Here is a 27,839-nt window from a genome sequence, read left to right as displayed (position 1 = left end):
TTAATGTTTGCTTATACCGACCTTCTAGATTTAACATAATAAAAGCAGTAACTCATCTGAAAAGAAAAAGAAAAAACCCAGCTCATCTCCAGTATTACTGTAACAGCATCTTTCTGCACTTGTCCTTGTTGGCTTATTACCTGTAGGAATAGGCATTGATATGACTATTCATCACTCACTGTCTTAAACAGTTATTTTACAAGCTGCATTTTCTCTGTATAATTGAGCTACTTTACATTGTAATAAGGCAACAAAATGCACTGGATTAAAGCAGACCCTGTTCCCTTATGTATTTAAAAATAGGGCTTTGGAAAAAGCTACAATGCGTGTGTCTCGCCTTTTGAGATTTAATGACTATCCTGTGACTCCACAGAGAATTACAGCCAGTAATTGATTATTAAAACTTGAAATTGCAAATCACATCCATTATTTGACAAGTGCATGTGTTATCCTTGTAATTAACAAAGCTTGGCACTTACCGTTTGGCAGTTCCAAGACCTCCAGAAAAATATATCAGAGGTTAGAAAGGCGACTTATAGAGCTAGCACTGTCTGGGCAATTATCTGAGACATGATGCATTACCAAAGATGCTCAATACACCCAAGAAAATCCTTTTTACACCATAGCACAACCATATTCCACAACCACATTCTTGAAAAATGTGATGCTAGATATGAACAATATTTGTCCCATGGTTCTTGATTTACTGTAAATGTATATTTTTGATTAATTCTCTTGTTTAATAATTTAAATGCACACACACACACACACACACACACACACACACACACACACACACATATATATATATGTATATATGTATATATGTATATATATATATATATATATATATATATATATATATATATATATATATGTGTGTATATATATATATATATATATCATTTACTGGTAAAAAGAATTATCAGAATAAAATTAACACTTTGATCGTAACTGTGGTACTTTTACATCCTGAAAATATCCACCATATAATACTGGCATATTAAAAGACCTGATTCCAACTTTCTATCTATCCACAGCTCTAGACAACAAATTTGCAGAACAGCAAGTATCTGTGTGAAGTTTGCATTAACTCCATAGGTTAAATAACTACATACAAATAGAAAACACACATAATAGAATAATAGATTTAATAATAGAAAAAAACATGAATTAAAATAACATATAATTTCTGTGATGTACATATGTGTTACATAAGTGGTTTCTAGGTGCAAAATAAAAAAAGGCATACTAACCCCTATGTATGAATAATTAAGGCAAGATGGTTGTTTGACTAGTGTGCATAAAAAGAGACCATTCGTCAGTATAAAAAAGAGAAGGCAGCCCTCAAACTTTTTGTTTAAAGTTATAGTGTTAATAAATGACTAATAAAAAGGATTATGTATGATATATAATCTGCATTTTGTGTGAATTTGTCCTAATGTAAGGAGAAAAAGAAATGAAAACGTGAAAATCTTTCACGCATTTATTTCTTCACACGTACCTATTATTATCTTGAATCAGCTGTGGTCACTGCAGTTACAGTACAGGGTGGTTGGATTTGCTTCGAGCTTTAGATATTCCTGATGGGAGAGCCCTTTGCAGAGGAACAGTTAAAGCCTCTAACCTTCACTAAAGTGCATCCCCTAAACAAACCCAGCCTCGTCTCTTCATAGACCTATAAACGAGCCCAGATAATACCCTTTTGTGGATCAAGAGCAGAGCAAACAGCAAGGTCTTCACTTCATTGTAGATAATCAGTAATTGGGCGAAAACGGCAAAGTCAGATAATTAAAAGCAGACTAGGGGAATACAACAAGAGGGGCATTTAAGAACAGGGTGAAGTTGACAACTCTCAAGTACAAAACCTGAAGTTATTAGAGTAAGAGTGCAGGCTGGAGTAAATCCAATGCAGTGGTGTGAAGTGTTACGAACAATGGTGGTTGTCCATGAGGGCCAAGACAGAGCGGAGAGAGGCTTTCTTTACTCTGAGAAATGCTGTATCCACAGGCCGTTTGGGCTGGATGAATTCATTAAAGGAAGCTCAGTCTCTCCCAGCTGCCATCTCTCCCCCTGCAGCCAGACTCCGATCAATGGCAGGAATACATCCAAAACAACATTTAGCACAAGACCTCGGAAGCAGGGGTGCATTTAAGACTTCTCTGTGTGCGCACATCTCCCCTGGATGTGAGCACTGTTTCAAAATGTGCTATTGAAGTAGAGCAGAGGAGGTATAGGGGCAATGTGTTTGTATCACAACAGAGAAGACTGTTTAACACGAATGCTGCAAGACGAGACATTCTGCCATTTACTGTTGTGTAGGGAACCACAGTCATGAAGCTATTTGTTTTAAATGGACATTTAACTACCAAATGGTGCCAGAAGTCAGTTGGGAATAAAAATATGAAGACTGATTACTTGCACCTGTAATAATAATTTAATCATCATCAGAATAACTCCTGGCACGCAGAGACTACTGCTGGTGTCAGTGGAAATTATACATCTTATTCCCATGTACAACCCCAATTCCAAAAAAGTTGGGAAGATGTGAAAAAATAAATAAAATAATAAAATAAATAAAAACAAAATGTAATGATTTGCAAATCTCATCAACCCATGTTTTATTCACAATAGAACATAAACAAAATATCAGATGTTAAAACTGAGATATTTTTTCTTACAATACATGGAAAATATTAGCTCATTTTGAATTTGATGGCAGCAACACATCTCATGAAAGTTGGAAGAGGGGCAACAAAAGGCTGGAAAATTAATTGCCACAAATCAAAAACAAATTGAGGAGCATTTGACAACTAATTAGGTTAAGTGGCAATAGGTCAGTAGCATGACTGGGAACAAAAGGAGCATCTAAAAATTGTAGAACAATTACAGAAAAACATTCCTCAAGTAAAATTATGAAGACTTTGAAGATCGCATCTTCTACAGTAAATAATATCATCAAAAGATTCAGAAAATAAGGAGGAATCTCTGAGCACAAGAAACAAGCCAAAGGTCAAAACTGGATGCATGTGATCTTTGGGCCCTCAAACGTCACTGCATTAAAACCAAGCCTGATTCTCAACTGGACATCACTGCATGGGCTCAGAACTACTTCCAGAAATCACTGTCTTTGAACACAGTTCGCTGTCCAATACAAAAATGTTAGTGAAAGTTGTATCAGGCAAAGAAGAAGCCATATGTGAACACGATCCAGAAACTGGGCCAAAGCTGATTTAAAATGGTCTGAGGCAAAATGGAAAAATGTTCTGTGGTCAGATGAAACAAAATTTGAATTTTTGGGGGGAAACCATGGACACTGTGTCCTGCGGACTAAAGGGGAGAGGGACCATCCAGCTTGTTATCCACGTACAGTTCAAAAGCCTGCATCTCTGATGGTATGGGGGGCATTAGTGTCTATGGCGTGGGCAGCTTACACATCTGGAAAGGCACCGTCAATGCTGAGTTTTTAGAGCAACATATGCTCAAGTCCAGACAATGTTTCTTTCAGGGACGGGCCTGCATATTTCAGCAAGACAATGCTAAACCACATACTATGTGTATCCATCACAACAGCATGGCTTCACAGGAGAAGAGTCCATGTGCTGAAGTAGCCTGCCTGCAGTCCAGACCTTTCACCAATTCAAAACATTTGGTGCACCTTAAAACAGAAAATCCAGCAACAAAAGCCCAAGTCTGTTAAACAGCTTGAATCCTGCATCAGACAAGAATGGGTCAACATTCCTCTCCTAAAACTTCAGCTAATGGTCTCCTCACTTCCCAGACATTTACAGTGTAACAACTGAGGAGGGGATGCGACACAATGGTAAACATCACCCTGTTCCAACTTTTTTGAGATGTGTTGCTGGCATCAAATTCAAAAGTAGCTAATATTTTCCATGAAATGCTAAAATGTCTCAGTTTCAACATCAGATATGTTGTTTATGTTCTATTGTGATGAGAATGGGTTGATGAGATTTATAAGATCATTGCATTTTGTTTTTATTTACATTTTACACATCTTCCCAACTTTTTGGTGGTTGTATCTTCTCGTGTTTTTGGTATATCATTTGGACATAAAGGTCATGAAGTCACGGTTATAACTAACACTAACAATTAAGCAACTTAACATTAACCCAACATGCATCTTTGACACATTTTATAAGTATTATGTAATTTAAATTGGCCAAGACACATTGAATTCATACATGATCCTGACAACCAAAAACAAAATGCTTCTAGTACCATCTAGTGGTTAAAAAGGTTATGTGATGGTGTCGTGGAGGACTCACAAAGTATATAGTACTAAAATACAAAGAGAATTCACTATATCATACTTGACAATGTTAGGCTAATGTGTCCCATACATAAACTATACAGTGTAGTGCAACTAAATTTAACTACGTGCTGGATCCAATTAAAAAATCCTTCTGAGCAAAGAAGCACCCCACCGTGTGCTGATGAGAAGACTTCGGTAGCCATTTCATTTTGCTGTTATATTTCATGTCTGTCATTGCATTTACATGGCTACCATTTATGCCCTATTTACAGAGATATACTGCATTCTGCAGTTTACAGCAAGTTAATGTATGTTGTTATATTTTAAATAGAGGTAGCGTTAATTAGCCTGGAGATCTATTGCCTTACAGATCTGAGGGAGATCACAGAGTTTATGGTGCCGCATATTCAACTACAGCACTATTCAATTACATATTGCTGGCAGCATATAAACACTGCAACATTTTGTAATGTGAATTTGAATAATAACAATTATTTCTCAAAATAAGTGCTATACTTTTACCAGTCTTTGGGAGATAGAAAACATAAAAAATAAATCATATAGTCCAATGTATTATTGAGCGAAAAAGTATGTGGAATCAAAAGATGTAAAGTATGTATCAAAATACCTTGCACCTGGATGTCTGTAAAATATAAAGCCTAAATTTCACTATATAATAAATTTTAATATGATCAAAATTAGTCATGCTGTGTTTCTCATTTCCATTTTAATGGCATTTATCTTAAATTGGTGAAATATTTTACAGTACTTCCTCTACAGCAACATCACAACTAATTTAAAATAATGCAAAAAATTTTTTTTAATGTCATACATTTAAAATGAATGTTCAATTCAGTTTCTTTGCAATAATGTTCACAATATTGCGAAGAAACATTTTCTTAAAAAAATACCTGAATACTTAGTGATACAATGACAATGAAAAGTACAATAGCTTAGTTTTACTGTGTACTATAATTCGCAGCTTGATATGGCAAATAAACAATTCTTTAGATTTGAAAGACTGGCAAATGTAGTTACTGTACACATACTGCGATAGACAAGTTATGAAAATGTTGTCAATGAAAAAGTACCCATTCCAGGTAATGTACTGTGTTTCATTTACCGAGAAAAAATGCCACTCTCTTTCATTTTTGTAATCATGTCGGTAGAATAATTTTTGTATGTTCATCTTAACAATACACATCACAAATCATGCTTAAACTTTGGACAATGGATTTACAGCCTCATCTAGGCCCATTACAGAGCCGGAAAACAACGTTCACCAGACTAAACTGCACTTTATTTTTAGCACCTCTTGTTATTACAGTTTACAGTCTAATGTCAAATTAAGCTTTTTTGGAAAAAGAAAAATAAGGACAGACCATGAAGTTCAGCATCAGTGTGGACTCCAGTGGATGATAACAGTGGTTCAGTCTGCATGGCTGTTCAGTTAATGTGTTTTTATTTTAAGGCACAAAAACACTGGAAGTGTTTGTACAGAAATGACCTCGAGTTAAGGCTCATATGGGCCCTTGGGTCCCTTGCTCTCCTTGCTCACAGGGTGATCCGGGCACAGTGGTGCTTGAGCTTGCAGGGAAGTACCCCACGGTTTAGCTGGTAAAACTCCACCAACTGGATCAAGTCAGTGAACCGTGTGTGATCATCATCCAGACTGTAGTATAACTCTCCTTCATCATCCACCTACATGTGCACACATGTACAGATGAGAGTTTGGAAGGTAGTTTTATGAAACATAGTTAAGAACTGACAGTGGATTGTACTCACAGGTAAGATTTGAAAGTGTTTGACTTTCTGCATATGACACACTGAAAGTACAAACGTCTTAGGATTGCTTTGGCTGTCCCTCAGAAGAAATACTCTGAAAACAAAAAGAAAACATGTCACTCTTTCTTTTAGTTTATACTTTAGCCAGTTTGGAAATTTAGCTTTTTGCGAATTTGCTTAGCGTACGCTGAGAGATGGAAATATGTAAAGGCAATTATTCAGTTGTATGATTGCAATAAAATAATTTTCCTATAATTTCTCAAAATACTTACTGAATGTCACACTTTAAATTATTCACATTATACACACATATAAATACACGTGTTTTACTCTCTCATTTATAAAGGTAGAGCTAAAAAAAGACCTTAATTGTGAAAGTTTTATATTAAATGCTACCAGTCTTCAGTGACAATGGAGTGTGTACTGCAGTTGCTTACCCATCAATAAGACCCTGTTGTGTTATTAGACGCTGAGCCTCATCCCGAGATAGTTTGCCATGGAACCACGGCTGAGCCAAGTGGAGAGCTGGAGCACAAAGAGGGAAAAAAGTCTTTCAAATGGTTTATTTTGATAGTGTACAATCTGAAAATCTAAATGGTATTAATATGCCCGACAAACCTATGCTTGACACTGAGCTCTGTGATGTGGATGGGCTCCCATGACCGCTCAGACGGTGGCAGCTTTTCCTCTGGGGTAGAAACGGGTTTCAGCCGCCTCATTAGTTTAATTAATTTTAAAACATAGTTCATTTATTCTGTTTCTCTTGACTTGTTATTCTAGCTCATTTAAGACGTGCTAACATCTGTTAACCTTAGAGACTTTATCATTACTAACTTCCAGTTAATGATAAAATCCTTTTTTCTTCTTTACAATTTTTGCAATAGTTGCTAAACTTACCCTCCATGAGAGACCTTCCTCTACAGCCACAGACAGTGCCTCAGATGGGTTCTCAATCACCCGGGTCTTCTGGCCAGAAAAGTCCATAGCCACCAGTGAGTTCTCTGAGATACTTCTCTGAAATTACAGTAGTTGTGTTAATATTTTTTGTCTGACTGTAGGAGCAAAGTATTTCTCACATTTTGCTTTTTCCGATTTATAATATAAAAATGATGGGGGAAAAGGTGTTGAAAAGAAATCAAGGACTACTGCTTCTCTACTCTGCTTTCAAATATGGTATTGTAGAAAGACAGTAGACTGACTTTTTCTGTCTTGTGGTATTGTATTGCCATCTAGTGTCTGTGTAACATGACTCCATTTTCCATCATTGTTAGCTGATTCCAGAAAGAAAACAATAAATGTGGACTGAAAAAGAATAGAGTGGCTTTGAAAAGAATGTCACATGGGCACAATTTATCCAAATGCCATATTCGCCATATGTCTCTAAACAACTTCACACACTGAAGAAAATTCTTCTTAGATGATCAACAAGAAAATTTTATATTACCATTTTTGTTCCGCTATTACCTACAAAGCTTGCAAATTAACACGAGTGGCTAAAACAAAATGAGCCATGTTCACTCTGTGGACAATTCAGTCTCTCTTCTACACTCTGGCCCAGTTCCAGCAATAAAAAGATACTTATTATCAATTACAATCTGTTACAGCAACATTATTTTTAATATGTGGTAGTTTTTTGTTTGTTTGTTTGTTTGTTTTTTACTGGAGCTGTATTGTCAGGCTAGCATGGACATCTACCATTTAGACCACAGAAGATTCAGCAGTCTTATTTTGGCAGATTCTTTCTAGATAATCCTCTTGATAAAGCTGTTGGTCACATATGACCCTGTAACAGCAGAGAAGAGGTGATGAGGTGTTATCTGAGAGCAGCTGATCACTGTGTATTTTTAGAAAGCACAGGGTTCATGAACATATTCACATGCCATAAATAGATTGTGTTCACTGCTGAAAAAATACCCCCAGCAGAGTCTGATGCTATTCTGGGAAAACCCCTGCATTAACACGCTGAAGGTGCCTTGTGTGTCCTACACAACTATGCTACATGTTCGCACAGGGTACCGTGTTATTATTACAGTGGCTGATTTAATTTTTTGTCACCTGGAGACAAACAGACGAGCTGAAAACACTGACATTTTACCACCTTGAAGTATAAAGCTGTAAAAACTGCATTAATTCAACTGATGAAGGAAAACAAGGGTATTCGTTTGAAGTTGGATTTTTGGACACCTGATGCACTTAAGTCCAATTCCCTCTTCTTTGCTCAGGTCTCCACCAGCTCTGGAGAAAAGCATCAAACATCATTCTCCTGTAGCTGCTATAAGTGGAGCCATGTTGCCAAGCTAGCTAAATACATTAACATACCTGTGCACAGTAGCCACCATAAAGTGGATTTATCTGAGATTTCTGGCTGAATTAAGATGCCTAATATATGTAGAATATCTCGAAACAAGGCTGAAGCAGCAAAGCTGCATTAATGTAGTTTTAGCACTAAAATTATAACATTTCACATAATAATATAACATATAAATACTAATCAACTAAGATTTAAAAATAGGAGACAGTGAAATAATAAGGGCCTCAGCTTACCATTGGTGAGGCTTTCTGTTTCTGGTGGGGCTGAATAAAGTTTTGGTACAGTTGCATCCCATACTGAAAAACAGACAATGCTTGCATTTAAACTCCAATCCTAAATGTTTATTACTTGTTAATTTTAAAACAACTGTCAGCGTATGGAAGAAAAGACATAAATCACAGTCCATTGTGGTTTACTGTAAATGATTTATGGACTAGCAGAAGAGTGAGTAATGCTCTAAGATGTTTCCAGCAGATATCCAGACAATGAACACATGCTGCTTCTATCAGGAAAGGGAGTGCTAATCCAGCATCACCCAATAGTTTCCCTTGACCTCTTCCCAAAGTTAAATTTGATTCCAGCACTGACTCAGCATTCCTCCTCTTAGACATAACTGGGAGTTAGTGAACAGCAAGCCAACCTTTAACAAACGCATGGCTGTGATCCAGCAGGTCCTGATCTGCTCATCATCGGCACAAAGCAGCTTTAAGTCCCGGGCAGAACTACACTTTGAGGACTATTGAGAGAAGATACATGAAGATTAAATGACTTCACCATGCTAGGAATCAATGCATCTGCTCCTTTTCAACAGTTTTGGCAGTTCTACAAATGATGGCTATGGAATGGCATCATGCTCATAATTCTAATGGGAATTCATATTTCCATTGGCAATTCAGTTTTCATTTTGATCATACAAATGCATTTGTTCATGGCAATATGACACGCAGTTGATTTATCTTATATTCAGTTTGTTTAATAAAAAGCATTCAAACTGAATAGAGGGTTGAATTGCCACTCTACAAACGGAATTACCAATTACAAAATGCATTTTCAAATCACATGATGACATTGCATATTATAATGCTAATTGCAAAATGAAATGCCATTTGAATAAAGACTACAAAAAGCCATGGCAATATGAAATGCAATTGAGATAGCTTTTGTTCAAAATTTTTATCCAAATAATTCAAACTGAATTTAGAATTGATTTGTCATTTTGCATATTAAATAACCAATTGAAAAATGCTTTTTCAAATTGTACGACCAAAATGAAAATTGAAATTGCAAACTGAAAAATGAATTGCCATTAGAGTCATGAGCATGATGTGCTTTCATAAATGGCACGGTACCTTCACACAGAAGCCATAATCTGTAGGTGCACCGTGTAGTTTTTTAGCTGACAAGACGGTGTAGACGTCACTGTCACTAAAGTCAGCAATGAACTGAAGATGCCTTGGTTCCTGTACAACATAAAAGAGGTTATCACAAAATGAAAGTAGATTGGCTTTGTATGCAACATCAAATGAAACAGATTTCCATTTCAAGAGTAAATGTATCTGCTAATTTGTTGTTTTTGAGGGATAGAAAAACATATAAGGTATGTGCTGCCACTTTATAATGTGGTGACTAAGATGTGAAGAACAGAACAGAAATGAATAGTGCACAAGAACTTAAGTTATCCTTAATTTATCAAGAAATGTACATTGGAAGACATTTGACTTTATTTCGGTTATAAAGCTAAATCTGTGGATAAATTATCATACAGTATTTAAAATAAACTCTGCTTACAGTTTAATATTTCAAACAGTATGAGCATTAGAGCTTGTTTAGGACAGATCCGGAGGCTAGTGCAAAATTAAACAATATATATGTATATAAATCTATTTGGGTTTTTTGTTTGTTTGGTTTCTTTTTTTGTTTAATCAGTAGTTCAAGGTGTGGTTAATCTATAAATCTAATGATTGAGATAAGGGTAAATTTAGACATATTGATAGGGATTGCATTAAAACATTATCAAGAGCCACACTGTGCCAAAGATACTGTACATTTCTAAGTGAAAAAAAGAACAAAGATATCCATTGTTCTGTGTTCATGTGACAAACCGTTCCCATTTCCTTATTTAAAGTAAAGCCACAGCCTTTAGTGCCTGTGCTGACTGACTAGCAACGTGTCTGACCAAGACCACAGATGAACAGTAAACCGGTAAACGTGGGCACCATACCAAAGCCTTCCTGTACTCGACAACAAAAGATCTACTGTTGTAGGAAATGAAAGCAGTTGAAAAGTGGTTGTGTTGGCATGGCTGGTGTCTGGATATAAGCTTCAGGTTGAGCTTGATTTTCCTTAGGTCAGTACTTAGCAGCATTGAGAGTACTGTTTGTGCCTGGCTGCTATGCCAGCTGACCTAAGGAAAATCAAGAACAACCTGTTCCACTGCTCTATAACAACATGAGTGAGACATATGTAGAGAATGAACTACTGAACTCATGGTGCATGAGGACTAGGTTGTATTTTCATAGACTTTTTCGTAGAATTTTACTTTTTTTCCTTATTCCAGACGATAATTGCGTCATCTAAGGACGATGTGTAGTTAAGTTAAGTAAGGATAAACATGGACCAACATGTTGCAAATGCATATCAAATAGGACTGCATGCAACATTATGTTTTAGTTTTGTGTGTATTTCACTGATTTGTTTTGTTCATTTTTTATTGATATGTTCTGCTCATGAGCCCTTTTGAACAACTGACCTTTGAAGTTCCCTTGTTGGAGAAATAAAGCCCTGACCTCCGTAGGACAAAATAAAACTTCTTCCAAGATTTTCTGCTTTGTTCTTTGGCATGGAGGTGTCCATGGATCTCTGGGCAAGTGCTGGAGTTGAGAAAAGTCTATTTTGGGCAGAGGAATGTTTATCCATATGTGATTGTATGCAGAAAATTCTCAAGGTAATACAACACATTTAAACAAAGGCTGGGGAACTTGGCACTCATGGGCAAAGAGAGTGCACTGTAAGCAAAGCAAACCTGATACCTCTATAAGCTGAGAGTGATCCACCATCCCATTGGTTTCACTTGATGTGGAGACCATGTGATCTGGGAAAAAGTCCTACGAATGCACGAAATGATGGGAATACATGTGGTTTGGTTCAAACACAGAAAATACTAAATGCATATTGATGTAAATAACATGTTTATACTGTGTCATTTTGTCATAAGCTCACCAGGGGCTTCTTGAAAAATTCATATTTAGCATAGTTTTTCCTAAAATACAGCCGGCTGTCTGTATCCATCCCCCAGCCTGATATCACCTCCATAACAGACTCATGGTCTTCAATGATTCTCTCTAGTGATAAGAGGGGAAAAGAAAATCAATGACTGATAGACCTGTTTTTCACTGGTTTGGATAAAAAGTGAGGCCTAGCAGAATCACCTATACTGTCAACCTGAAGTTAAAAATACAATTTTCCTCTTATGATCACAATGCAATGATGTCCCTTATATTGTTTAACTTTGAGGCTCAGTGTTTGATTATTAACCTCCTATTAGTGTGCAACCTCTGTATGAGAACACAGCTCTTAAGTGAACCATTACAACATAACCTTTAATAATTTCCTAGAACTAAAAATGATTGTTGAATAAATGGAAAAGTTTTTTTTAACACAGCAATGTTAAGCAGGGCAAATAGGTCAACAAGTAACTAGTCTTGATTTGCATATGCCAGGCTTTACAAATTATTTTGATTGTTAATTGCTATAAATAAACATACATAGAAAGAGGCTTGAGTTAGCACAATTTAGTGGAATTTGGAAGGGTTATATTTTGTAACAAAGTGAAAATACAGTTGAAATTATTTATGCAGTCACACTGTTCCTTAGCAGATCTGTATATCATTGCAGTTGTGTGCATTTGTTGTCATTTATGTCATTCACACATCATTCTGGATTCTTGAATTTAAACTTACAAATGCTTTTGTCACACTATGTGTTACTTTACTGCTAACAGTTATGTTACTGTTAGCAGTAAAAATTAGAGTGTCCATGTGAAATTCTAAAAATAAAAGCCCCTTGATATTAGTATTTGCTTTGTGGTTGGATGTTTTTTTTCCCTTAGGTAATGCTTCTTAGAAATGTAAAAGTCACAGCAACCTCTTGCAACAACAGCAACAAAACCTTTGCAGGCCATACAAAGTGTCGTATCAACAGTACAGTATATGTTTTAAACAGTGATGTACATGCACTGTGCTGCCTCTCTTCTAATGCATTGCCGACAAAAATAACATTCTAAGCAAGATCTTATATTGACCTCTACACTGGGAAAGACACAGTCAGTACACACATCAGCAGAGATTTTACACCACGTACTACAGGATTCAACAGAACACACACATTTATTAGGTACACCCAGCTAAAACAAGTAAGGTCCAATACACTCCTGCAATAATCCAAATTTTATGAAGGTGACAATTGTTTGTTGAAGAAACTGTAAGTGTTGTTGGTTAAACTGTAAAACCATTTTTTGAAGTCTGTACTTTATGGTGCTGTTGAACTGTGTCCCATTATACTCATGAGTGTTTCCATCATCTTTTTCACCCTATTTGTATCAACAAAGCTAGGCTAAATAACAGAAACACGTGACGATTTGACATCAGCACCAACTAAATCCTCCAAATCAACCATACAGTTGAATCAACAACTCTGTGAAACTGCTATCGTTTCTGCTTAAGTCCCCAGAGAAATGAACGGCCAACATTTCACCATACCTACTGCCACTCCTTCCATCAAAAGAAGGAAGCCTCGCCCATAAAACTAACATTACAATGCAAGTGCATACTTTAATTGTGTCAGAATTTAATTTCTTTCATGCATATTTGGACCCGAAGTCGTCCCCAGAGCTGTCAGTGTGCATTATCTTAGATTGTCACAAAACTCCCATGAAAATTTGCTGTAGAGACAGAAATTCATCTATTTTCCACTTTGCTGTCTTTTTAATTAAGTAAAAAATATTTGAATTACAAACTTTAAAACTTTAAACACACATCCAGTACCTTTGTGCATGATTCCGAGGTATGAAACCCTGCTAAGAAGCATTCATGAAAATTTACCTTTGATTTGTAGATTGAAATAATAATTAAAACTACCACTGGCTAAGATTTGGTTAGTCTCAAAAACCCATGCCAATTTTTATTTAGAAAACAAGACCTCACCTATCCCCAGGAGGGAGAAGTGTTCAAACAGAGTCCAGCTGTGGTCATCAATGCAGTTGTTCTTCAAGACAAACAGCTGGCATACATCTCGGGACGTAATGTCACTTGGAACCTCTACTGCTCTGCTGGTGTTATCTTCACTGTAGACTTTGATTACCTGCAACATACACATCAAATTATCGTTCTTTCAGCAGGACGATGTGCTTTGTAAAAGCAATAAGTATTAAAAGTGAGGCATGGTGTTACACAAGTTAATCAGTTTGACCCATGTACAGTAAAATCATACAAAGTAGAGAACAGCACACATACCATGTTCCACAAATATAAAGACTTGGTATAGTTTAAGAAAGGTGTGCAGTAATCTTGTAATACAACAGTGTGACATCAAACACTAGAATTAATCCATCTCAAAAGAAAACTTACCCCCCTGTTTGAAGCCAAGCAGAGTTCTGAATTTAGGCAAGCTCTGTAGCTTATACATGGCTGAGTACACAGCATTGCAAAAGTAAATATGCATCAGACAGCGCAGCGAGTGTCAGCTGGGAGAAAACGAGTCTCTCTGTCTGTCTGTCTGTCTATTTCTCGCTCTTCCTTTATCTTTGCTGCAGTGGGGCTGAAAGGAGGAAATTAGAAAAAGCTGCCTCTTAGCACCGTGCCTTCCTGACTCCACATATCCGTATGGCTGGGGTACAATACCAAATCACCAGCTACCTTTCCCCACCACAAAGAGTCAAGAAGCCGGAGATCAATCTGCTCATTCACTAGGGGGTGGAGAGCTAGGGAGAGACAGAGAGAGAGAGTCACAAGGCTCCTAACCCCCTCTCTATTCACATTCACACACCCATGGCAAGCACAGCTCCTAACATAATGCCCTGCAAGAGCCCAGAGAGCAATTACAAAGCTCCTGGTTAGATGTAATGCTAGTTGGGTCAACTCAGTCCCAAGTTGACAGAGGCGGGTGCGGAGAGAGGGGGCACAGTAAAGACCAAATGACTGTCTCTTTTCTCTCAATGGGTTCTATTGCTAGGTGACGAGCCTGACTCCTTTTGTTGCAATAAAAGGAGGTCAGGTTTGAGCCCTCAAGGAGCTATCAGCAAAATGGAGCCTTCAGCTATGACATCACCTCTGTGTAAACCATTTAGTGTTTAATCTGCCCGTGTGGAGCCTTACAAAACAAATGTCTTTGTAGATGTCTGACAAAGATGAACACCTGCAATAAAGACATTACTTTTGCAAATAGTGTTGTATACTGATTTTACAGTCTAATAACACTGCAGCATAAAACTTCAGGTAAATTACTTAAAATAGTCTTTACACCAGTTCAGAGACCAACACAACAAGAAAACATGGAACAACAGTGCATTTAAATACAATTTTTTTACTACATCTGCCCGAGCTTCAGCTGACTTGCTTTAAAAAGGTGGCTTGCTTGGAATCCAGATGCCAAATTAAATCATCCGCGCATCACCTTTCACCAGGAACAGGGTGGAGGAGTGTCAAAGAGTGCATTAGCAGTGCATACTGTATGAACAGTCCAACTAAAACTAGTAGCGTGAGGTTTGTGCAAAGTTTAATTTGGACGTTAGACACAGTACAGAAAATGTTTGCCCTCTGAAGATAAAATTTAATCTGGACTATCAAATTAATCAAATCAAAAAGCCTGCAAACTCTACCTGACCTGTGACAACTCTCAGGGGGCTACTGTGTTTCAAAGCTGAGATGATTTTATAAACTTCACCAAGTAGCAAAGTCGAGTGGCTTTTTTGTTTGTTACTTTACATAAGTACTTCTTGAGAAAAAAAATGGAGAGAGATGGAGTAAAGCAGCAGCATAATGGAGTAACGGGACTTCAGATCAAGTCTTTCTGATGATCAGGTCACTACTTTGGACCGTACTAAAATCTGAAATTGTCATGACATTTGGTAAATCCTACTGGTGTGGGGAGCCTGGCAAACATTACACCTACTAACATCAGCAAGTTAACATTGCTACTGTCGTCATTTTGGCTTTTGGCTTAAAGTTCGGTAGCTATGCATTCGTCTTTATCACCATTACAGCTGTTGGAGAGGACGGACATCAGAGCCACATAAGCTGACCAGTTTTATGTCAGTGCTATCACCATGGTTATAGTGATGCTTTATTGTTACATTTGCATAATTATCAACAATTATGTGTTGTCAAACAGAGGTTGTTTGGCCTAAGGCACCAAAATTGTGATTTGCTTTCAAAAGATATTTCAGGGTGAAGCACAGTGCAAAAGAAATGAATTCTGCTCTGCATGCTGTTTTAGATTTAAATTGGCTAATGTCTGAGTAATGAAATAAAGCATTAAATATCATTAAACATTACATGATGTATAGAAAGATGTATAAAACTATATGTGGGACATCTAAGACAACATATCCTTTAATGTTGGTGCAGTCAGAAAAAGGAATACTGTGTAAGTGTGATTAAATATACACTAAACTACAGTACATTTCAGCATGTTTTGGACCTACTGTATATTATTCAGTGATGTGAACAACAACAACACAAGTGGGTGTTTGTTTTAAATCTTGAACAGTGAGCCTGCTCCTTGTGCAGTATAACTATTAGAAATATCAATCAATTTTGAAACAGATGTACATGCAAAGAAACATATTGTTTATTATGTAAACAGAATCATTGAATCATTATACATTGCTGTTCAATGGCAGATAATGAAAAACCTTGAGTGACTGGTAATCAGTGTTTCAGAGTTTCTAATGAATGGCCAAGCAAGGAAATATGCTGCACAAACGGCTGATGTGTTCATGACTTAACACAGAGGTTCATTTAGCAGCAATTAGCCCTGATCCAAATGCACCGTGTATTCATCTCTGCCTACCTGGTATCAATTAAATAAATACAGAAAATAATAGTAGGTGGACAGTTGTACCTCTGACAGCTTAATGTTGCTCATATTGAAAGAGAAAATGGCTTCAACTGTTAAGCTAAAACTATGGGTTACTTTAAACCCTAGCATGCAGGCATTTGCAAAGAAGATACCTGGGTTAAAATATGTGACTGCTACATTAAAATAGCATTGGTTCAAAAGTCATAATCATGAAAATTATTTTCCCAGAGGTGCATTCACATAAGTGGGTAGTTTTGCTTTAGTCCAAATTGGTGCTATCTATTTCTTTTTCTCCTTTGACTGATGACCCATAAGCTTGGGGTTGCCACATCGCAGATCCACAACAGATCTTGATGTGGATCAGGTTTTTAAACCAGATGCCCATCCTGCTGCCCTGATTTGGTGCTACCTAAATAAAAGATCAAAAATCAACGGCCCTTCCTGCCGCAACCCTCCCATTTTTTTCTGTGCTTGAGACCGACACCAAGGTTTCCCTTGGTGGCTGGGCCGGGCCACACCTGGTGGGGTGGGATTCGAGCCCGTGGCCTTCTGCATCCCAACCCAAAACTCTACTACTGAGCCATCAGGCCCCTGGTGCTACCTAAATTAGTTAAATCAATTAAATATCTACAAATCTGGTAGCAGTAGTAACTGTCATAACTAGAATCATCATACTTTGAAAATCTTTGAAGCCAATGTCTGTCTGCAAACCACAGGCATCAAGAGATTCTGTGTTCATTCCCTGGTGTTGTTCCTTCAGGCTTTTACTGCAGATGTCTTTAGTTTCCACTTTTTTAGGGCAATATTTATGAGTCTGTGCTGGTGAAAGCTCTAACAGGAGGCATAATGTTTTAGGTTGTTTGTCCGTCCATTGTTGGACGGACAAACAGCAATGTATTCACATTATTGTGAACATGATATCTCAGGAATGTCTGGAGAGAACTTCTTTAAATTGGGCACAAGCCTTCACTCAGGTTTTGGGATGAACTGATAAGATTTAGGGGTTAAAGGTCATATGTCATAGTTTTTGTGTCCTCACATCTCTCCCTTGCACCCATTCTTTTCTTGTGAACACAATGTCACATTAATGTCAGGAAAGAAAGACTTTCTTCAAATTTAACACAAACATGCACAACAGGACAACAGGATGAACTGACTTGATTTGGGGGCTACTACTGTGAACCCAAGCTACATTCAGCACATTCTGATGTCAACTAGATTTTTGATGTAGAACACTGCATAAGAGGTGAAGGACAGATAAAAAGTCTAGACAAGGCAGAGTAAATCTAGAAATGAGTATGAAGGACTATATATAGTCTTGATGAACATAAACCCATCTATTAGACCTTCTTATCTCAAGGACAGGACGATCTGAGCCATTTTGCCAATTAGACTAGTATGGTTTAACCTTGAACTGCGCTGGCACAGCTGTAGCTCTATCACTGAGTGGTGGTGAGGAGGTGGCCTCCAGCCTTGTCTATTTAAGAAACCCACTGAGAAATGTCCTCCCAACTCCTCAGTGTAATATAACTGGAAAGTCTGACAGAAAATCTAAAAGCAGTATTTTCTCTCTAATGGCCCGACATGGTATTTACACAGCAACAGTGGCATTGTTTAATGCATTATTCTTGTTGGGTCCTAAGCATTACCAACTAACCAGTGCTTTGAGTACTGAAACGGACCTGGATTGCTTGCAAATACACAGCAATAGTCAGAGTAGAATTTGCTTTACAGAGTTTTCACCAATGAGCAGCTACTGTCAAGCCAAAGATTATGATAACATGCTTTACTTAGAAAGGGGAGAGAAAAAAAATGCTTTAAGTTGCCTGATAAATATGAAATGTATCTTTTACCTTAAACTAGAAAGCAATAATGAAACTGTTATACATTAATTATGCAACCAACACTCAATCAGTCCTTTGATATTCTGACATGTACTTTATGGTTTCCATGTTGAGCATTTATGCCTCATATTTAACTACACATTTTATATGTCAGTGTATATTCAGGGTCCAGAGAGACCCTGCCCCTTCTGAGATTGTTACACCTTCTCTCATGACATCACACATAAATATTAATCTTAATAATGTGTTTAATAGTGAGCAAACATTTTTCAACAATGCAGTATAAAATCAGGAGTGTCAGTTAGCGCATGCAAACATTTATGAATAGACTGCGTGAACACAGCATGATCGCATTTAGTTTTACACATACTTTACAGTACATTTTGCTCATATGAAGTCTCCTCCAATAACATGTGAAAAAGCAGCTGAAAAGGTAGAAAAGTAAAAATCCATCCTACCCGATTCTGCAGACAAAGCGGTGTGATGGCAGGCAAGGTGACTCGTCTTGCATGGAAATTCATGTTGCTCTTTTATATTCGCAATTAGCTGTGTGGAAAATATCCTTACATATCCTCAAAGAAACTAAGGACAGTGTACAACTTATGGTTCTGATGATAATAAGTAATATTACAGTATTTAATATAAAGAGTATGCTACTGTAACCCTACTGGGAGCCGTAGAAAGCCGTTACAGTAAGCGCTGTCACAATGAAAGTGTGAGAAACTAAATCATGTTGCCTCCCCACAACACAAACTCCTCCTTTGTCCTTGAGAATGTAAAAGGTTTTTCTTTTTCTCTCCTTTTAGAAAGGCGCTTCCAACAAACAAGCTGAAAGTGGAAAAAAGTTTTTCTCATGGTGACCAGAGTCAAAATATACAGTCCAAGGCCATAGAAATCTAAAATACTAGAATCAAAGTAACAAATGATGCTAAGTGGTAAGGTAAAAACCAGAGCAAAACACATGCAGATTTCCCGGAAAATATAGGTTTTGTTTTTGTTTTTTTGCTGAGTTTGTAGCTAGACACTACACAGCTATTTTTAGTCCCCGACACAAAATATAGTTCACAATGATGATGAAACTATTTCTGTTCCCTTGTTACAGATCAACATTAGTAACTGTCCTTTTTTAATGATTCTAATCAGATAGCTATGTGTGAATAATGTCCTACATAAACAATATTTTCCTAGTTATTAGCACCATCTTTTTATTAAGATTTCACAATACATGTCTATGTGGGAGTACCTCACAGTCCAATGAGGGCCTTGATTACTGACATTCTACGGCTGTACTGCTGAATAAGTACAGTATATTCCAGTAAAACATAACGTCTCTTATTTTAGACAACTGCAAAGGGTTGCAGATATGTCATCCAGAAACAAATTTCTTCCTGGAGCAGAATGTGTTATATTATTATTATATTTATTCATTAAAACACTGATGGATTCAGCAAACATGACAATTGGGAGCTTTGTGAGAGAAGTTCAAACTTTGAAAACCACTCTTAACTTTTCACAAAAAGAAACTGACTTTAAAAGGACTGATGAAAAAGTTGAGAGAATCTAACAACAGTAAAAAATGCCTCTCAACAACTATCAAAAAAATCAAAGAAGAAGCAGCAGCTCTAAAAGACAAACTGATACAAAATGGAAATTCCAAGAGCTCCTTCCAACAATAGCATACAGTAGAAATGTTCAATATTGTTCATTGTGGGGAAAACAGGGTAGGGGTGAACTTTATTGGAACTGGTGTTAATGGTTTTGGAAGTTGGAAGTACTCAAACAAATAAAAAGTTTTTTTTTGACATAAATTATTTTGTTCAAACATTTTTAGATATCCTTGCTACGAGGTCTAAGATGGTATAACATGACTAAATTATTGTTGATATTAATGTTCATGTTTTGTACCATTCAAATTGTGAAAATGGAGTGGAGGATACAGTAGTGTTGTATCTGGTATTTTGTGTGTTGCAGGTCATCTTCCTCTTCATTTGTATTCCAAGTCATGTTCCAAGCAAGTAAAGGTATCCTCAGATAATTCTTTTAGGGTGATTAATAATCAGACAATTTCTATATTTCTATATAGGAGTCTGGTTTATAATAAGAGATGGCAGAATATATATATAATATATAAGTGTTGTCCTCGTCCCCAGTCCGCAGTACTGAATTCTACCTTCTGTGGATGCATTAATAACTTCTTGGTAAAAACACATTTTTAAATCTGGTTTATCACACAGCTGCTGTCATAACCCTATGTTTATGTTGACTTTATCAGATGATCGACATAAGATTTCTTTAGATTGTGTCTCTGTCTCTTTAATGTGGGTTGTGATGAGATTACATTACTATTTCATAAATGTTCAGTCACCCAGTCTCCTAAAAGCTTCATATGCAACTAAACTGAAAAATCATTTGATATATGAATTATAGCCCACTGCAACATGTCTTTAATATATGATCACATAAACAGTGATACAGTGATACAGCTGCATATAAGCCTCATTTTTCTTTCATGGTGAAAGGCTTTGAAAAAAAGCAGTAAAAAAAAAAAAGCAGTAAAGTGCTCATAGTCTGGAGTTTCCCATATGATCCCTGAAAGCAGCCGTCATATCTGAACAGTGGTGAAGGTCTGGACTGCAGGCAGGCCAGGTGTGCACCTGGACTCTTCTCCTGTGAAGCCATGCTGTTGTGACGGATGCAGTATGTGGTTTAGCATTGTCTTGCTGAAATATGCAAGACCCTCCCTGAAAGAGATGTTGTCTGGATGGGAGCAATTCTACGTTGAGGAACATTTTCCTTAAATTTGTCCGCAATTTTTAGACACAGTTTGTAACATAGTGGTGAACCTCTGCCCATCTTTACATTCCAAAGGCTCTGCCTCTCTGAAATGCTACTTTTCCATCCTTTTGTTGCTAGTGTTCCAACTTTTTTGAAACGTGATGCAGCCATCAAATTTAAAATGAGCTAATATTTTCCATGAAATGGTAAAATGTCTCAGTTTCAACATCTGATATGTTGTTTATGTTCTATTGTGAATAAAATATGGGTAAAGAGATTTGCAAATCTTTGCATTCTGTTTTTATTTACATTTAACGCAGAGCAAGAACTTCTTTGGAATTCTTCTTTGGGTTGTAGATAAAGTGCCTCTGGGGTAAGCTACTTCAACACAATTATTCATTCTAGGAAAACATATCTGATTTGGTTGGTCCACACCACCCACAAAAAAAATTAACAAGGTCAGCGTCAGGTGTTGGGGAACCAGGGCAGCCTGAAGACAAGTAGGCTACAGGAACAAGAACAAGACATTCATGGAAAAGATCTGAGAATAGGGAACAATTTGAACGCTACTATACAAGTAACCCCAGCGAGAGGGGTTACAGACGAAGGATCTGGGACCTATAGAAACTTCAAAGCCTAACATCTAGACTAACATCAAAACTACAAGTAAATCGGTGTTCTAAAATTCACAAGAAACTCCTGCTGTTACAACTAGAGCTCGACGATGTAAAACACAGCTATGTAAAACACAAACACAACTCCCCCGTTCCATAGCACAACTCCCCTGTGCTATGGAACGGGAAGCCTGACAGGTCAGGACAGAAATTTCATCACCACCCCACAATCGGAGATTGAGTTCCAAGCCCCACAGACTGAGGGGATTTTACTACCAGAAGGCAACCTAGCAAATGTTGAGAACAGCAACAAGTACCTTGGGATCCCAGAGACAAATGGAAACCGTGAATAGCCCTCAAGGAAATCAGCAACTACAGTACCAACTACCTACAGAGTAAGGCAAGTACTGAGAAGTCAGCTGAAAGGGAAGAACAAAGTCCAGACCATTAACACCTACGCTCTGCTGGTCATCAAGTACCCTGCTGTCATAATAAGCTGGGCAAAAGAAGGTAGAGACCACTGACACCAAGACAAGGAAAGTTTCCCTCCAAATCCAACATCACGAGTACACAAAGGAATCACTGAATCAATTTTATGAACATAAAATATAGATTATGTTTTAATATAATTGAAACAAAATTATTGTGGAAAGAGGAAAGAGGCACATTTTGAGTTACTCATTAGGCAAAACCCAGAGAGGTAAACCAGCTCTACAGTACTATGACATATAGTGTATCTGTCACAAAACTTTAAAACTAGTAGAGTGTATACTGTAATTGCTATATACTGAAACTAATTTCAGAGCAGTGGATGTGAGAGCTTGTCCTCTCTTTCAACTCATGAGAAAGGACAGGAAAAGAAGAACGTCCCACAACAGACTTCATGGTTATCTGACAATACAGCACACTGAGTTGAGAGACCACAGACAAACAGACGCTGCTAGTTATCACATAGCTAAAGTGAACTAGAATTAATGGAGCCAGAATGATAACAGAGTCTCCTCTACTCTCATAACAAAGCCAGCTCCATTTTCACATTGTCCTTGACCACAGTTAAATTTAATCCAGACCCCCCTGCAGACCCTGTCAGGGTAATAAGAAGGAAACCAGAGGTCCATTGGTATTTATATGTGCAGGTATACAGCAGAAACCCACCTCTAGGCTGTAGAATTTACAGTATATCTATCTATAAACAGTCAGAGACACATATCAGTTTCCGTTGAGAAAGGATGTGGCCAGTCACGTTACAATCTTATCTGCAAAAAAATTTTGCTCACTGAATTTAGCCTTTGAGACACATTAGCAGTCCTTCTGCATTCTTATGTAATTTTATAACCTTTGTAGAGGGACTTAAAATGGCCATTATAGTTAGAACAGTATAACAATATTGGCTGTTGTGCACATGCATAAGAGAAAGCATACACATCAATATATGTAAACAAAAGACAAAAAGTGTAAGTAAAATTACTTTGTTGCTTTCCACCATTGCTATTTGCTGCCTTAGCCATTTTTGTAGCCAGAATTTTTTTAGTTCAACCTTGAAGCTAAGAATAAGCTAATGAAGACCACTATCGTGGTCAATAAAGAAACAGCAGCTCACTTGAACTATGCCACTGACTATGAGGTAAGTTATTTGGCATAAAAATATCTGTATTTGTAAACTGACACAATTCAAGTTAGTAAGCATTTTTAGGTGTAATTACACTGTCTACCTATCATTACATCATAAAAGAGGTTATCTGTGTTGGTGTTATCTGTGCTATAGAATAATATATAAGTACTCTGTGATCTCTCTATATATATATATTGTAAACATAGTTGAACATAGAGAAGAGGCTAAAACTCAGAGCAAAGAACATTACCGTGTTGCATGCTGCATCTAAAATAACATTATCAAATGTGCAGGCACCGACTCAACACCGTCTGGATGCAGACTGTCTATGTACTTCTGGGTTCTGGTAAGAGTCCTGACTGCCCACTATATTCTTGAAGATGGGAGGTTATGTAAGCTACTTTTGTCCATGAACTGTTTATTTTGCCACAGTTTCGTGAAGACATACTGTTTCAATTCAAATATGAAGCTGTCATGTCTTTGTGGTTTTACTACAGAGAACAACTGTGACACTGCAGACACCAGGCTCTCGTGGATAAAATAGCTCTAAAGCTTGTGTAAAAAAAAGCAGAGTCAAGTAAAACATCTTACCACAATTCGTTCATTCGTATCAACTGCATTACAAAAAACCAGCTAGAAACCGAGATTATGGACGCTCAACAGTTCACGATTTTCTAGGCTTATCTCTAATAGAGGCTTACAAATTACAGTATGTGATATTAGAAATGTCATGATGATGGGATAAGAACTACCTAAATAAACACACTTTGGAACTAATAAGACAATTTTAATACTAATACTAATACTAATAAGATAAATATACTTTTAAGTGCTGTAGAGTTGAAACAACATTGTAACAATGTAATTTGAGTTCTACTGAAAAGAGTTCATAACCCTGTGACATCAGGATTGGGACACGACACAAAAACAGCTGTTCAGTTTGACATACTCCTTTGTTTTTGTAATACCCTTCTTGAGAAGGTTGGGTAAGAAGCTGTCGACTCCATGGAGTGCAGACACAGGCTTTATCATTAAAACACATAGGGATCACATGACGGTTTTCTAGCAAGAAAGACACATTGTTGCAGAGGGAGGTCAACTGGGTTTCATTTTGCTCCTACACTGAGAAACCTGAGTCTTATTCTCACACTTATCAAAGAAAAATCCATGCAAATCCCAGACCTGTCTTCACAATAGGCTAGTGAGAGCACAGGAGAATTGGCAATCAAGCTGTAAATTTCTAATGTAAAACCCTGTTTTGAGTGAGGAGAGACATAGACCAGAAGGGCTCATTTGAGATTTTGCATATCAATTGGAGACACTCCAGTATTAGAAAATCAAACAATCTCATAATCTTACAAGCATGCAGAACAACAAAAAACTATTTGAGTATATGCTTATGCTGATCAAAAAACCTCTACTGAGTACAATACAACTTCAGATAAAATAAATTAGAAAATATAACTTTTCGTCATGTTTTTTTTTTCTCAGCCTGAAAGCAGCATTTGAACATTGAGCACTCCAACAGAGCTGATAGTGAACTCTGTAATTTTAAGCTCTCCAATGAGTCATTGCTTTGAGCTGCCCCCTGCTGCTACATATGCAGATACAAATGTACACACATATACACACAGACACACACACACGCAAAGACAGAAACCTGAAATAAACTCCAGCATACATTACAGGGATCCACATGCAGGAAATATGTAGTGGTTGACAAAACCAAACTAATTTACCAGTCCTGGAAAATGTATAGACAAAGCGCATTCTGAAAGCCATGCAATTTCGAAGCAAACCCATAATTGTTAGCTTTCCACCATAATGAATGTGTCTCTTTAGGATCTGACAGTGGGTTTTGTACAAATCAAATACAGATCACAAGGTCAAATTCAATATTTTTCTGCTGCACATAATAATACATTTTCTCCTGACTTGCACTCATTGGTTTAAAAAGGAAATAAAGTAAACGACTGTGGATGTCATATGGGTACATCTGTATCAAGAGCAATACTCACTATCTGAAGGATTAGGAATGTTGTTTCATTTCAAAACGGAAAGCAATACTGAGACCTTTTTCACCTAATTTCACCTGTTAGTGTTAATTCATTCACTAGTTACAGCTGTGATTTATAAAACTGTCAGTCATCAAACTGATGGATAAAACTGTCAGTCATCAGCCAACAATGAGAAGCTTTAATGAAGCCTCATGCTTTTAACTTGTGTTCGAAATCCACAGTTGCACTACATTTTTAATGGTAAATTTGTACTATTATGTAACACATTTGTGAAGTGCCAGGTTAGAAAGTGTGACGGACCTAGCAACAGTAACTAAGGGGGCAGGTTTATCAAGCAGTCAACAGATGCTCAAATGGTGACTGAAGGTGACCATCTACAGGTGGTGTCACACGTCACATGTATTGCCTATTTTATTCGTTTTGTTGTAACTTTGTGGCCACTGTAGAATATGCAGAAATTTATGGATGATGCTGGATGATCTGAGCATGCTGAGAAAGTATTTTGATCTTTTCAACTCATCTCCTTACTTACAAAACTGGCTTTACTGTTGCCCTGAGGTTTCAGACAAATCACAAGCCAAACACCGTGTAACTATGCTTTTTTTCACTCTTCTATTCAACACTTGTTTCCATTTAGGGTTTGTAGGAATTCATCACCTGGGATAGCATTTGGAAATTGTTTAAAGATAAATTTCAGAGACATTTTTAAAATAATACAATTATAACCTTTTTGTGTCACAAACACCCTCATGAACACTCACCTGATTTGAACTGCTTTTGGTCCATGGTAACAAACATTCAGAGATGACGGGGGAAAGGGTTGGGGGTATAAGCTCAGGGAAAAGAACAGGAACAGGAGAGGAGAATGATTCCACTTCCTCTTTAGCATTCCTGAAAAACAAAATAACACTTACAGGAAAAAGATAAAGATAAAGATACAGGAACCGAATAAAAGTATTGCTCAGATTGTATCTCTCTTTCAAAAGTACCCAATGGCCATTTCCATTGTGTCTTGGGGCTCAATATCACTCACTAACCATATCACACAGTCATACAGTAGCTTTAGTGAAATGCGAGATCAAGTGGATACAGATTTTTTAGTGGAAAATCAAGTTTTAAAAAGATGTCATACAATGCCTGTACGTTGTACTGATGTAATGATGTATTAGACTTTATACTAGACTGATTTTGCAACTTTCAGATTAGAGAGCTGTCACAACATAGTGCTAGTTCCTCTGTTTCCTGCGTCACATCCACTGGAATGGGGAGCATAATTGGAGCAGGTGATAAGCAAACTGACAGATCTGACAAAAACACTTGCTGTCTCTGCTTGGACTCTTCATGCTCTTAACAAGCAGATGACACACATCGGTCACCAACAAGCTTTTGATAAGATGGCAGAAAATGCACATGTCAACAGCCACGGATGAGGCTTAATTAGTTACTGACAAAAGGAAACAGTTGTATGGAAAGGCATTATTCAAATTTGAAGTCCTTGTAATCTGCTAACTTATAATTAAGTCAGAAAGAAACACTGAACGTTCATATTGTATAAAACACAACATTCCATCATCATCATCATTAAGTGGTAAGAAAGACTGAGATTTCAGCACTTGCAGATGAGAGAGCCTCAGTTTCTAAATGGTGCTGTTCTCTGACGGACGCTTTCTTTACAGCTCTGTAAACACAGAGGTAACTGAGTTGCTAATTATCTCCCACAAATTAACAGGTGCTTAGTTTGATTCCTGGTCTTTAACTGCACTGTTGAAATAATAGAATACTCTTCATTGACAGCTGTGTTTTGGGCCAATTGTGTTTACAGGTGCAAAGTCTACACTACAGCTTTCAAACAGACCTGTCTCTCGCTCAGGCGAAACAAAGGGTGCACTATTCTTTGACAGGGCAGCTCACATTGTTAAGTGTGTAGCAGTTTAGTCCATGCGAATATTGTACTCTTATAAACAACTGGTACAAGTCAACAAAAATGTATCTTACCTGTTTCCCTTGCAGAGTGTAGTCCTTGCCCTCTGGTCATTTGGTGTTAATAAAGGAGGTTGCAATGAGATGAGGGCTGGGCTGGGAAAGACACTCACATTACTATTGCTACTCTGAAAAACCTCTGCTTTCTCTCCAAGGCTTCCAGAAGTGTGTAATTCGTCCAGCGTGTTATTCATATCACTCATGTGGGCCGGCTAAATCAGAGGCATCATCCGAAGCAGAGAGAAAACACGAGCTGTTGGACTCAACTCTATGAAGAGCACAGTTAGAGCGAGCTGGCTGGCGGTGCTCCTCTGCTCACAGCTCAGCAGTGTGTACACACACACACACACACACACACACACACACGTCACTCTAGCTCATCTGCTGCCCACAAGAGCAGCCCAGTGGGGCAAAATGATCCCTCCTACCCAAACATGATCCACCACAATAAAGATATTTTTAGTGTAATGACTCCTAAAACAGTCATCCTTGCTCTGACACAGCAGTGTATCTACGAATTTGCTCAGCCTCCCCAAGCTCCTGTTGTT

General features: G+C 37.4%; 1 protein-coding gene across 3 annotated transcripts; it reads right to left on the bottom strand.

Annotated features, from left to right (window-relative positions):
- Nucleotides 1-1,203: 1,203 nt before the first annotated feature.
- On the bottom strand, nucleotides 1,204-27,839 carry grb14 (growth factor receptor-bound protein 14). 3 transcript variants are annotated; one of them, XM_067516874.1, is made up of 14 exons: nucleotides 27,307-27,839; nucleotides 26,073-26,202; nucleotides 13,574-13,730; nucleotides 11,592-11,713; nucleotides 11,402-11,476; nucleotides 11,122-11,259; nucleotides 9,722-9,832; nucleotides 9,013-9,108; nucleotides 8,606-8,668; nucleotides 6,959-7,075; nucleotides 6,680-6,749; nucleotides 6,499-6,586; nucleotides 6,062-6,155; nucleotides 4,257-5,977 (listed from the first exon to the last, which is right to left on the bottom strand). In XM_067516874.1, exons 1-14 carry the CDS (start codon nucleotides 27,492-27,494, stop codon nucleotides 5,831-5,833), a joined length of 1,596 nt encoding a protein of 531 aa, XP_067372975.1. In that variant the 5' UTR covers nucleotides 27,495-27,839; the 3' UTR covers nucleotides 4,257-5,830. The 3 variants fall into 3 exon arrangements, with proteins under 3 accessions (XP_067372977.1, XP_067372976.1, XP_067372975.1); XM_067516876.1 differs by lacking the exons at nucleotides 26,073-26,202; nucleotides 27,307-27,839 and adding an exon at nucleotides 18,751-18,992 and having other exon boundaries at nucleotides 1,204-5,977; XM_067516875.1 differs by lacking the exons at nucleotides 26,073-26,202; nucleotides 27,307-27,839 and adding an exon at nucleotides 13,997-14,332 and having other exon boundaries at nucleotides 1,204-5,977.

Source organism: Channa argus, chromosome 9 (genome assembly GCF_033026475.1).
Source record: "Channa argus isolate prfri chromosome 9, Channa argus male v1.0, whole genome shotgun sequence".
Taxonomy (NCBI): domain Eukaryota; kingdom Metazoa; phylum Chordata; class Actinopteri; order Anabantiformes; family Channidae; genus Channa; species Channa argus.
The sequence above is the reverse complement of the archived record's forward strand: the minus strand, read 5'-3'. Positions and strand labels throughout refer to the sequence as shown.